Source organism: Tupaia chinensis, unplaced genomic scaffold, assembly GCF_000334495.1.
Source record: "Tupaia chinensis unplaced genomic scaffold, TupChi_1.0 Scaffold000453_2, whole genome shotgun sequence".
Taxonomy (NCBI): Eukaryota; Metazoa; Chordata; class Mammalia; order Scandentia; family Tupaiidae; genus Tupaia; species Tupaia belangeri.
Window position 1 is genome coordinate 275,649 of NW_006159961.1, and position 12,992 is coordinate 288,640.

The 12,992-nt window shown below is 57.6% G+C and overlaps 1 protein-coding gene across 1 annotated transcript in view; it reads left to right on the forward strand.

Moving 5' to 3' along the window:
* Window positions 1–11,660, forward strand: part of IGFN1 (immunoglobulin like and fibronectin type III domain containing 1) — a 46,503-nt gene extending 34,843 nt beyond the window's left edge. Inside the window, 4 exon segments of the mRNA XM_027774556.1 lie at window positions 463–658; window positions 1,339–1,635; window positions 3,101–3,420; window positions 11,403–11,660. Of these exon segments, the coding sequence (XP_027630357.1) occupies window positions 463–658; window positions 1,339–1,635; window positions 3,101–3,420; window positions 11,403–11,660 (1,071 nt within the window).
* The last annotated feature ends 1,332 nt before the right edge of the window (window positions 11,661–12,992 follow it).

Below are 12,992 nucleotides of genomic sequence, written 5' to 3' on the forward strand. Positions count from 1 at the left end.
TGAGATCTAGGCTGGGCCTTCTAGTTTCACAGGACCATCACAGGGACTCCCAAGCCATCCCCTATCTGGTCTTGAACGCCAGTGGTCACATCCTGTTCCCTGAGTACCTCCTCACTCCACTGAGTCCCACTCTCGCCACTAAACCACAAGCCACGTTTTCCCGTGCAGTCTTTCCACAGCAGAGGAAGGCCCAGGTGCCTAGCTGTGACATCCACGGTGACTTACCTCTTGCCCAACCTCCCTGTCCTGCTTCCTTTCCTCTGTCCCCCGATACCCATCCGGCAAGCCTGTGCCACGCCGGCTCCCCGCCAGCCTGTCCCTCGCAGGCCCTCTGCCAGCTCTGCTTTTGCAGACATTTCTCTTCCTGGAATCCCTTCTTGGCACTTCTCCCTTGGGCCCAGGTCCCACATCATTGCTTTCGCAAACTTCCCCTCCTCGCCTCTTCTGTCCTCTCGATCCCAGGCGGCCCCCATGCCCGAGGTGACCTGGCTGAAGGATGGCCTGCCCTTGCCCAGAAGAAGCGTGACCACCACCAAAGATGGCCTCACCCAGCTTCTGATTCCTGCAGCCAGCCTCTCAGACAGCGGCCACTACGCTGTGGTGCTGAGGAGCCTGCAGGGGACAGAGGCCGCCTACCGCTTCCTCGTCAAGGTGGCGGGTGAGATGGGCCGGGCTCCGGGCTCCAGAACAGGGACGTGTCTGTCTGGCCTGGCCTCAGGTCTCAGCTGTTCTACCAGACCTGGCTAGGCAAGGTGGCAGACAGCACATCACCCTCCCTGTGCGACTGAAGGGGGGAAAGGGGAAAGGCCAGGGAAGGTCCCCAAGGGGCTTCCAAGAACTTAGGGGCGGTTCTGCCACAGCCTCCCCAGACCTGGTTGAGTGTTCTTTTTGAGCCAGTGAACCAAGGTGGTCACGGCCACTGCAGCCCAGGGGAGACCCCTAGGAAGACGGTCTGTGGCCCTCTCCCAGGGAAAGGGTGTTCTCCACTCACATGACCCACACACAGCCCCACTCAGGAGGGGTTCGGGTTTACAGAAATGCTGAAATAGTGTGTGGGGTGGGGGTGGGGGGTGTACTGTGACCTTGTGAACCCTACCTACACCCAAAAGTGCTCATGACCTGTGTCATTCAGAACTAAGGTGGATTAAAGTGATCTGGCGAGGGAGGCTTTCCACTCTTTGGAGGTAGCTGGAGATCCCCTGGCCCCGTGCTCTCTGGTACCCACTCCCTGCCTGCAAGGCTGCTTCCTCCAGACTGCAGAGACTTGGGACCAGGCGGGCCACGGCAGAAGGCCTGCTGGGTGTCCTCCAACACGGGCCCCTCTGCCCTCTCCTGCAGCGTGCCCGCAGGCGCCAGGGCCCATCCGCCTGCAGGAGAACACGCCGGGGACAGTGACAGCCGAGTGGGAGCCCTCCCCAGACGAGGCACGGGGCGGGCTGTACTACACGGTGCTGACACGCTCCTCGGCATGTGGCTCCTGGCGTGAGGCAGCTGACCGTGTCCACACCAACCGCTTCACCCTCCTGGGCGTCCTCCCGGGCCATGAGTACCACTTCCGGGTAGTGGCCAAGAATGAGGCGGGGGCCAGTCAGCCCTCAGACACCAGCGAGCCCTGGTGCATCCCTCGGCTGCGAGGTGAGTGGTTCCTGGGGAGAGCACAGTGAACCCTGGGGTAGCGGGATGTGGGAGATGGGGCCCAGGGACAGCTATGGTAGAGACGAGGGGCAGGTCCACATTACAGCAGGACCCGAGCCCAGCGGCACCCACAGCCATTCCTCTCCCACCACCTGCCCATGCCCACCTGTACCCAGCTCCTCTGTAGGCCCGACCAAGTTCCCGCCTCCCCGGTGAGAACAGGTGGGCTGTAGGTGCTTGGGTGTCTCGGAGGACTTTGGCTGGGTTCTCAAAAGCAGTGGCCAGGGAACCAGCAGTTAGCGTGATGGCTATGTCGCTGGATTCTCACGTAGTCGACCGCAGTTCGTGTCCCGGACCCAGTGGCTTAAAACTCACGCCGGGCGCGTGTGCGTGCGTGCCCAAGATCCCGAGAGGAGAATGGAGGAGAAGGGATTGCGGCATGACCATCCCCCCGGGGGGTGATTTCTCGCTTTCTGTCTCTATGTCTCTCTCTGTCTGTCTGGCGAGCGCACGCACCCTACAGTGAAAATCTCTCCAAAAAAAAAAAAAAAGCAGTGGCCAATGGCAACATTAAGAGAGGTTAACACTTCTCTGAAAACAAAGTGAATTTTATAGTCAAATAGATGTAGACCTGAAAAGCAGTCAGTAGACAAAGCAGGTTATAAAAATTGGATGAATGATTTAATTTTTGTAAAATACAAAACATCCAGAGGATTCTACACCAAATGTTAGGCACAGTGAAATATGGTTGGTTTTTATTCCTTCTTTTGATTCCTCGTGTATCTTTTTAAAGAATTGGTTATTTAGGGTCTAGCTGGTAGCATAGTGGTTAAAGCACAGAACTGCTGTGTGGCTGACCATGGTTCTAGTCCTGGACCTGGTGCCTTGAAACTCGTCCCAGGTACATGTGCATGCATGCCCAAAATCCCAAGAGGAGAGTGGAGGAGAAGGAATTGAGGCATGACCAGCCCCCCGGGAGATGATTTCTCACTTTCTGTCTCTCCAGTAAGCATACACGCCCTATAGCAAAAATCTCTCTCAAAAAAAAAAATTATTTTATTCATTATTTTTATTATTTAATTTTCTATAGGGCATATGCACTCGTCAGAGAGAGACAGAGAGAGAGAGAGTGAGAGGGAAAGTGAGAAAGCCAGCCTCCAGATCTGAGACTCGAACTGCGTTCAGCCATGTGGGAGTCCAGCACGGAAACCACCACGCCACCTGTGGGCCCTCATTACCCGTGTGTTTTAGTTTGTTCACAATGACTGCATGTTGGCGTATAGTAATTACATAGATAAAGATGTATGACAAGGATTTTAAGGAGCAAAGCCTTGGGGCTCACGTGAGTATTGCGATGTGCTGGGAATGCCCAGGTCATGCCTAAGCAGCACCGTGAGCTTTCTACCCAGAGCCGGCCCTGCCTGCCCTTCCCACCTGCTGACCTCCCTGGCCTCGCTCACTACAGACAGGTTCGCGGTGAAGGCTGCCAGCTACCGCCAGCTGGACCTGAGCCAGAAGCCCCGGTTCCTGGTGGGCCTGAGGAGCCACCTGCTGCCGACGGGCTGCGAGTGCTGCATGAGCTGCGCCGTGCAGGGCTCCCCTCGGCCCCACGTCACCTGGTTCAAGAACGACCAGAGCCTGGAAGGAAACCCTGCAGTGTACAGCACCGACGTGCTGGGCGTGTGCTCCCTCGTCATCCCCAGCGTCTCCCCGGAAGACAGTGGCCGGTACAAGGCTGTGGCCGAGAACGTACTGGGCCAGGCTGTCAGCACTGCTGCCCTCATCGTCATCGGTGATGGCGGCAGCCCTGGCAGTGAGGATAAGGAGGCGAGGGAGAGCAGCAGTGGCCCACGCGCTCTCAGAGGGCCCTCCCGGGGGCCTGGCCCTGCCTCTAGAGTGACTGGGCTGGGGGTCAGGAGACCAGGACTTTCTGCCTGACTCAGTGTGAACTGTCACTTATCCTGGCCATGGCGGCCTGCTGGGGTGCCATTCACCCACTCGTAAAATGAGAAACACGGGTGAGACGAGCCCCTCTCGATGGCTACGATGTGCTGCCCCCCACGCTCCCCAGCTTGGCCTTGTAGCGTGTTCCCAGGGAGAGACCCAGAGGCTCCCGTGTCACTCTTTCATAAATCTGCCTCAGTGTGGACTTCCGGTGTCTAAAGAGCCACACCTAGTCTCCAGTGAAGTCAATAAAAACATGAATTACTCAAAAACATTTTCCCCTGACAGTACTTAAAGCGTCTTATATTTTAAATACAAAAAAAAAAAGATCCTTCATTTTTCAGAGTTGACCTTTGTGCAAAACTGGCCCTTCAGCACAGTGTCGGAACGTTCCCTCTCTCTGGTGTCTGTGCTGAGGGGCTCCAAGAGCCCCCGCTGGTGCATCGCCTGGTGCCAGAGGAAGCTGCTGTCCAAGGAAGGGGAAGGTTGCCCCAGGAGCCGGTGAAGGACTTTGCCCAGACTGAGAGAGCGCGTGGTAGCTTTGGATTTGAACCCACATCCTCTGACAGCAGGGCCTCCATGCCTAACCCCACGCAGTATTTATAAGAAATAAACCGGGGCTGGCAGGTGGCGTGGTGGTTAAGGGTACTGGACTCCCACATGGCCAACCGCTGTTTGAGCCCCAGACCTGGTGACTTGCTTTCTCCTTTTCTCTCTCTCACTCTGTTCCTCTCTGGTCAAATTAAAAAATAAATAAATAAAGTTAAATAAAATAATTCTTTAAAAACATAATTAAATAAAACAAAATAAACCCCAAGACCAGCAGGCATAATGGTAGCTAAGGCTCTGGATTCCCACATGGCTGGCCACAGTCTGAATGCCGGACTGGCAGGCTTGAACATACCAACAAATAAACAAATAAATGTTTTCTTGAAAAAAGAAAAAAAAAGAAATAAACCTTTACTGTATAAGGCTAGTCTGACTTGGAAATTATTATAGCAGTTAGCTTATGCTGACTAATAAAGCAAATAACTTCAAAAACTTTAAAAAAGAGAGAATGAATTTCAAGAACTTAGAAGAAAACAATGAAGAGCAGAAATTAATGAATTAAAAGCACATTCTAGGGGCCAACAGGTGGCATGGTGGTTAAGGTGCTGGAATTCCCACATGGCCAACCACGGTTCGAGACATGAACCTGGAAGCTTGTTCTCTCTCTCTCTCTCTCTTTCTCTGATAAAACTCACGTGAAAATAATAAGAAATAAATGAATAAAATAATTTTTTAAAAAGCACATTATAGAGAGGATGATCAAATTCAAAAATTGTCTTTCTTGAAATGGCTAATCATATTAACAACTCTGCAATTAATTGAGTGAAAAAAGGAATGTCAAAAATAAATATCAAGGATGACAAAGAGGACTCGTTAGAGATTCAGCAGACACAAAAGATACTATTAGGTCATTTGGAAAGTCATGAGGTATTTTTCTATGTATTTCTACACGAAAACGTATCATGACTTTCTTGACGACCCAATATTTAAAACTACAGGTGTAAAACTCACGCCGGGCGCGTGTGCGTGCGTGCCCAAGATCCCGAGAGGAGAACGGAGGAGAGGGGATTGCGGCATGGCCATCCCCCCTGGGGTGTGATTTCTGGCGAGCGCACGTGCCCTATAGCGAAAACCTCTAAAAAAAACAACAACAAAAAAAAACTATAGGTGAATGGAGGCTAGAGAGCTGCTGGTGAGAACAACGCCTCGAACCGGCTGCTGAGAGCCAGAGGCTGCCACTGGCCTGCAGGGGACTGTGCTTACCTCACTTACCTTTTTGTTCTTGGGCTTTCCTTAAATGGAATGATATCCCTGTCCTGTCTGCTTCACAGGATGTGAGTGCGAACACCCTGTGGGCAGCTCCACCACCTGGCTCCCCTCTGGGTCTCCTTCAGCGTCCTGTAGATGCCCGCTGAAGGCAGTTGGGCCCTGATGGGGTAGAGGAGACCTACTCCTGATCCGATTGCCTTCTGCCTGCCCCAGTGCAGCCACCAGAGCCCGCAGCTACTCACTTTTCCCTATTTTTTTTAAGATAGATTTTTTTGCTATAGGGCACATGTGCTTGCCAGAGAGACAGAGAGACAGAAAGAGAGAAATTACTCCTCCCCCCCCCCAGGAGGGATGGCCACACCAAAAATTCCTTCTCCATTCTCTTGGAATTTTCGGCATGCATGCACATGTGCCTCGTATAAATTTAAGCCTCCACATCCAGGACTCGAACCACAGTCAGCATACATGGGAGTTCAGTGACATAATCATTATGTCATCTGCTGGTCTCCCTGTGGATGTTTTTCCCAGCCCCAAAGTCTCAGGGTTTCCCAAGAATTATCCTCATTAATTTACCAATTCCCCAATTCTCTCGCCGATAGCTCCCAAAAGCCTACTATGCTGCTGTCTGGGTGCTGAGAGGATGGGATCAGCCTGTGTCCTAGAGCAGCCCCTGAGGTGGCAGGGGCAAGAGCCATGCAGGTGCATCATAGTTGGGTCCATGCTCGCCTCAATAAGCACAGGGTGCCACGGGAGTGCCTCAGTGGGGCACTGAACTCAGATTAAGGGAATCATGGGAAGCTTCCTGGAGGAGAAGGCACCTGAGAAGGATGGATGAGAAAATACAGCAAGGAGGAAGTTTCAGATAGAGGAGGAGCCAGTGGGCATTTGGGAAAAGAAGGAGGTGACATCGATGGGTCTTCATGACGGGATATCAGCTGAAAGGGACAGAGGTGTCACTCCTGGGGGTGGGGAGCAGAGATGAGATCATTTTAGAGACAACACATTGAGTATGGAGCATCTAAGAGCAAGCCTGGAAGGAAGTTGGGGGAGTCCGTGTTGGAGATGCACACTTGGGAGGCACCCCCTTCCCTCTGGTCTGGGAAGTGTGAGGTGCTCTGGGGTCAGTGTAGACTGAGTAGAGGGTTGCCCGTCCTTGGGTGGACAGGAAGGCAGGTAAGGGCCAAGTGCCCCCTGACAAGGGGGCATGAGCAGGTGGCCCTAGGTGGCATAGCAGGTTCTGCACGGGAGTTCGGAGGTGCAAGAGGCCAGTGCACGCTGGGCGCGGTGACAAGCTTTGCCAGGCTTCCTAGAGGACTGCCTCACCCGCCAGACAGCTCCCAGGAGGTGCTGGGCACTCTCCACACAGTGCAGGGACCCAGCCAGTCTGGGCCAAGCCTGGAGGGAGGGCCTGGGAGAGTATTCCCAGGCCATGGGCCCATGCAGAGTTGGAGGCCAGATAGGAGCTGCTGGTCCCTGGAGAGAAGGCCAAGGTTGTGGGATGTGCATGAGCCTTGCAAGCTAGTTAGAGGGGAGGACAAGGGTTTCCGGGGGTCACCAGAGCTGTCTCCTGGGGAGGGGGACTCAGGGTGAAAAGGAGGGCATTGCTGAACGTTGACCTACAGTCTTGGGAGGCCCATTTCAAGCACCACACTCAGAACCCTAGGCCTCATCCCACACCCTTTGTGGGGCTGAGGAGGGGCTGCAGCTAGCCAGGTCCAGCCCTGAGACAAACAGCCCCAGGGCTAGCTCAGAGCCCAGGGTACTCATGGAGAGCACCTGGTCCAATGCCCCTGGGGACAGACAAGGCCCAGAGAGGGGAAGGGCTTACCCGGATCCCACGGCAAGTTAGTGGGGAACTTGCGGTTTACTGTTCTCTCTGCTCTCGCCCCAGGGCTGGCTCTGTCCTGGCACTGAGGCTGCAGATGCTATGGGCCCCCACGGGCGATCCTGGTGTGTGCTGAGTCCTGCCCCATCCTTGACCAGTTGTGTGCGCTGGGTGGGTTCACCCCCTGAGCCCAGCTGCCGTCTGTAAGGGATCATAACAAGGCCTCCCCCAGGCTGTCGTGAGGACTCAGTGTCACTCCAGACCCTGACACTACTACCGTTTCTGAATTCCCCACACCCCCAGATTAAGGCCAGCAAGGCCCGCCTCTGCGACATGCCGGGGAGTAGCTACGGGCTCTGCTGGCTGCACTGGAGCAGGCAGGAGTAGGGGAATCCAGTCATGTAAGGACCAGGAGCCCCAGGGAGAGCAGACGGGGTGGGAGGGGTGAGCAGAGCTGGGAGGGAGAAGTCAGCCCCTCCTAAGTCTGTAAGTCCTTGGTCCCTGGTGTCTACTGGCCTGTCATCCCAGACCTGACCACTAGATGGGGCCACAGGCCTTGCAGTGGGGTCGGAAAAGCCCTACGCCCAAGGTGGCAAATGGAAAGGAGAAAAGCTCCTTCACAGAAACTGGGGAAGCGTGAGGGGCACAGGAGGTGGGGCTGGAGTGATGAGCACCTCCTCCCTCAGCCCCCCTTCCCCAGGTTTCCCTGGGGAAAGCTGCATGCTAACCCTGAGAGCCCTGCATCTGGCCCTGGGTGAGGCCTGTCTCCTGCCCTGGCCTCTCCCTTCACCGCCTTCCACAACCCTCCCCAGGGCAGACCCTCAGCCTGGGCTCCTCCAGAGGTCAAGGCCTGGCCCTGGGTGTCACTGAGAGGGACTTCAGAGCGCAGGTCCATGGGCCGCCCCTGGGAGGTCCCGAGGCCTGGATGGCACACGGGTGAGAAGAGAGTCACACGGGCCCTAGGTGGCACCCAGCCTGGTACCTTCTGCCCCCTCCTGCTGCCCCAGGCCTGTCCCTGCCCTCCTAGCTCTCCTTTTCTACCCCTGCCGAGCACTGGGGAGGAGGGACGAGCAGAGGCCAGCCCAAATGACAGACCCTCCTCTCTGCTTCTCTGGTCCAGGGCTGGGGGGGAGGCTAAGGAGGGATGCCAAGGTCATGATCAAAGTGGAGTTCCCTTGGAGCCTGGGTTTGGATGGCCCGGACAGGATTGCAGAGTGTCCCATCAAGGGGACAGGGCTGGAGGCAGGAAACAGGCCAGGTTTAACCTGGAGTTCTGGCCAGGAGCTGCCATTGGGCTCCCTGGCAAGATGGAGTCAGGCCAGTCCCTCCACCCTTGCCCACCTCAGCTGGGGAGCTGGCCAGAAGGGCAGAGCGGCACCTCAGGGTGTGGCTTCCACTGCTGACAGCTCTGTCGCACTCCGAGGACACGGCGTCCTGGGTGAGGCACCTGGGATGTGGGACACAGGCTCAGCGAGGGTGGGGTCCCCTGGGGAAAGGGGGGCCAGGAGCTCCTCCCAAGCAGCTGGCTGTGGTGGATGGTACAGGTTGGCCTGGTTGGAAGCTGCCAGCCCACAGCTGCTGGGGGCCCCTCCCAGCTCTTAGTGGTCTGCTCACCCTTGCCCAGCAAAGCCCAGACCCCTGCAGTGTCCCCTCCTTGGTGGACATCCCCCCTCCCCAGGAAACAGCCCTGCCCCTCTGTCCCCTTACCTCCCCTCCCCACCCGCGTGAAAGGGCGCCCTAAGGCAGGAGCCACCGCTCGGGCTGTGGGCACCTCAGAAGCCAGCCTAGACTGCAGCTGAGCACCATTGCTCACGTCTGCAGGGTGACAGACTCGGGAGCTCCAGCCCCTCTGGGTGCCCATTGGCCCTGCTGTCCTGCCCCGTCTCTGACTCCAGACTCAGCACAAAGGCTGGAATAGACGTGCTGCTCTGGGAGCCGTGGCGCTGGGCAAGGTGTGGGCAGAGGCCAGGTCCGCGGGTGGGGTGCTCGGACACCCAGCACTGACAGTCGCTGCAGGCCTGATGGCCGTTCCTGGCTCCCTGGCTGCTGCTCCCTGGTGCCAGGCAGAGGACAGGTCCCACTTCTGCTGAGCGCACTGTTTTCAGGCCCTGCTGGGAGCTGTGTGTGTTCTGCTTTGAGTTTTTAATGATCAGGGAGTTGGTCCACGCTGGCTCATCCTGGCACAGACTGGCACTGCCAAACTCCCCGAGCAGCCCCTGCAGCCGTGGGCCCCACCCTCTGCCCCAGGGGCCTTCTGGTTCTTCTCTGGTGGGTCCCACGGTGGAGGTCGGTAGTGTGGGCCTCCTTCCTGGAGCTGGGGGGAGGTTGGACTTGTTCATGCAGCCGGGACAGCTCAGCATGGGTGGGTGGCAGGGGCCCGTCATGCCACCTCAGAGCAAGTATGAGGTTAGCGAGGGCAGAGGATGGGTTTGGCCCGGGGAGGACAGCGAGGGGAGCTCTCAGCTCTCGTGGGTAGGAGAGCTGTGGCTGGGTTGTCTTTTGGGGGGCTTTGGCTAGTGGAGCCACGCCCCTCCCAGTCAGGGAGCCAACCACCAGGAGCCCTCCTCATCTAGGGCCCTGAAGGGCTGCCCCATTCCCACCAGGGGGTGCCTGGGCCCTTGCTGTGGGACTTCCCCACCGGGCCTGGGAGGCTGCGTTCCCCTGGCAGCAAGCCGCCCGCCCCCCACCTGCGTCAGGGGAGCTGTCTGCGCTTGCAGCCAGCTTCCCAAGCGATGAGACACAGCTCCCAGCTTGCCTCCCCAAGCCACCGGCAGGGCACACCCTGCTCCCCAAGCATGTAGACACAGCTCCCAGCTTGCCTCCCCAAGCCACCGGCAGCTCACACCCTGTCATCCGGGGCGGTGCAGCTCCTGGGTGCTCCCAGAGCCCCTGTCTGCGGGTGGCCTGTGACGGCCCCAGCCAGCCACAGACCTAGGCCCTGGCCCTCTGAAGGAGAGAGACCACGAGGACCATGGAGAAGTGAGGCAACAGGCCAGCGAACCCACCCCTGGAAGCCCTGGCAATTCTCCCAGCCACAGGCCCAAGCCCTGAGGGAGGGTTCGGGGCCGGAAAGGGACCAGAGAGAGTTAGCGCAGACCTGGCCTCCGCAGGTCTCTGTGCAGCCTTCGGGTTGGAGCCGGGCCTGCGCAGAGGCAGATTCTGGTAAAAATGTGCACACGCAGGTGGGTGTGTCTGACCTTGGCTTCTGGACAGAAAATCCTGCTTGGCACTCCTGCTGGGACAAAGAGCCACACCCACCCCACAGTGCCCGCAGACTCCTCAGGCCTTTGTGCAGGAGGCCACCTGCCTGGTGGCCCTGACTCACAGTTTCCCTGCAGGCCGTCTCCCGTGGAAGGATTCTTGAGGAACACTTCACATACATTAAAATGCATGGACCTCGGGGTCACTTCTGATAAACGGGCAACATTTATCAAAACATCAAGTCACCCCTGAGGGTCCCTCCCCAGACATCGTACCTATGGGCAGGCCCATGCCAGAAGCGGCACCAGGTTCCAGTTTGCCCATGAAAGCCTCTTCTTGATAGGCTTGCCTTCCTTGTACACAGAGACCATCGCACGCTCTCCTTTCTCGAGGTCTCTGGGTGCCCAGGCTCTCGGTTGTGGTCAGAGACTTCCCTGGGCTGGGACAGCCCCACCGAGTTCGCAGGTTCAGGCTGACTGCACTCTCCCCGCAGCCTGCCTCCCTGCCTCCCTGCCTCCCTGCCTCCCTGCCTCCCTGCCTCTGCTGTGGTGCCTCCTGCAGCCCACGGTGCCCAGGAAGGTGGAGAGTCCAAGCTGGGGCGCTGACTGCTGAGGCTCGAGCAGATCCTGCTGGGAGCCCTGAGGCTCTCACCCCACGGCAGCAGTGGCCCTTGAAGCTGTTGGAGATGTGACTCGGTGGCTGGCCCTGCCCTGTGCCCAGTCCCCAGTCTACGAAACGAGGAGGTTATGATGTGACTTCAAGCCTCTGGGTTACCAAGAACATTCCAAACAATGGCCTTCGCAACCCTAACACACAAAGGAGTGGCCACTCAGAGCTGGGCCCCTACAGGCCCCACCTACAGCACCAGTCTGCCCCCGGGTCCCCGCAGCTCCAGGTCAACCCAGGGGGATCTCTGGGTTCCACGACATACTCTTTGAAGGTCCTGGCAATGGGGCCTTGCTTCAGAGAGCATGCATAGATCTCAGAGTTTGATGGGCACCCCGAGACACCCCCTTACCACGAGGGGGAGGCAGCGGTGGGCAGGTTGTCCCCTGCCAGGAAGAGGGAGAGGAAGCGGCCACTGTGCCTGAGCACTTACGGTGTGCCATCAGCCACGTGGGATCTGCTGCTACTCCACTTTGCAGGGGGACCCGCCCGGGGTTGCACAGCCCGCTCCGGGCAGAAACTCCCACTACCTCCCGGAATGTCAGGTCCCGGTGGGCGAGGAGACCGGTAGGGTGGGAGGTTTGCATCACCCAACAGTCACTCAGCAAGCATGCCAAGCAGCGGAGGAGAGTCCAGTCACTGCCCTCAGGGCGGCAGGACATGGGCTGGACCAGAGGTGGCCAGCGGTGCACGCAGGGAGGATGGGCCCTGGGCCTGGGGGATGCCATTGCGCAGGTCAGGCAGGAAGCAGAGGACGGACTCCCGGAGCTGGGACTCTCAGCGGGAGGAACCCTGCAGCCCCACTGCCCCGGGTATCCCCACCTCTCGGGCTCTTTAGGAGAGCTGTGTCTGCTCCCCTAAGAAGGGGAAGCTCTGGAAGGGCATGGCTCACCTGGTCTACTTGCCACTCCCCCAGAGCCTGCCACTGTCGCTCCTTACAAATATGTGTGGAATAAAGTCATGGGGAAGAGATCTGAGGCTAGACCTCATGGCCCGGAATCCCCCAGGGCTGGAGATCCAGAGGGACCTTTTCTGTTCTTTTTCTCCTCTCCCTCTTCTTCTCTCCTCCTCTCCCTTTCCCTCTCTCCTCTCTCTTCTCCCTCGGGGGGGACATACTTGCTGTCCTACCTTTAGCCTAGAGCCTGGGCCTGGGGGATGCCATTGCGCAGGTCAGGCAGGAAGCAGAGGACGGACTCCCGGAGCTGGGACTCTCAGCGGGAGGAACCCTGCAGCCCCACTGCCCCGGGTATCCCCACCTCTCGGGCTCTTTAGGAGAGCTGTGTCTGCTCCCCTAAGAAGGGGAAGCTCTGGAAGGGCATGGCTCACCTGGTCTACTTGCCACTCCCCCAGAGCCTGCCACTGTCGCTCCTTACAAATATGTGTGGAATAAAGTCATGGGGAAGAGATCTGAGGCTAGACCTCATGGCCCGGAATCCCCCAGGGCTGGAGATCCAGAGGGACCTTTTCTGTTCTTTTTCTCCTCTCTCCCTCTTCTTCTCTCCTCCTCTCCCTTTCCCTCTCTCCTCTCTCCTCCCTCAGGGAGGGGACATACTTGCTGTCCTACCTTTAGCCTAGAGCTACCCCCGGACTGAGGGCAAGTGGGGCCAGAGGATCTGAGGTCGAGACGTGGGAGAGGACAGCTGATGGGCTGGGGGTGCCAGAGAAGAATAGGGGGGTCTTGTGGCCAGGGGGTCCGTACAGAACCTAGTAGAGGTGTGTAGGAGGAGCTCAAAGTTATTGAACAAATGAGCAAATGAATGAGAGCCTTCTTGTGTCCCCACGTCCACGCCAGTGTCCTCACCGTGACGCTCGTTTTCTCCATCCGGAGAGTGCCGTGGGGTTGCACAGTGGCTGGGGACACATACTGCACCTGCCTCCTAGAAAAAGGACAGAAAGTGTCTTG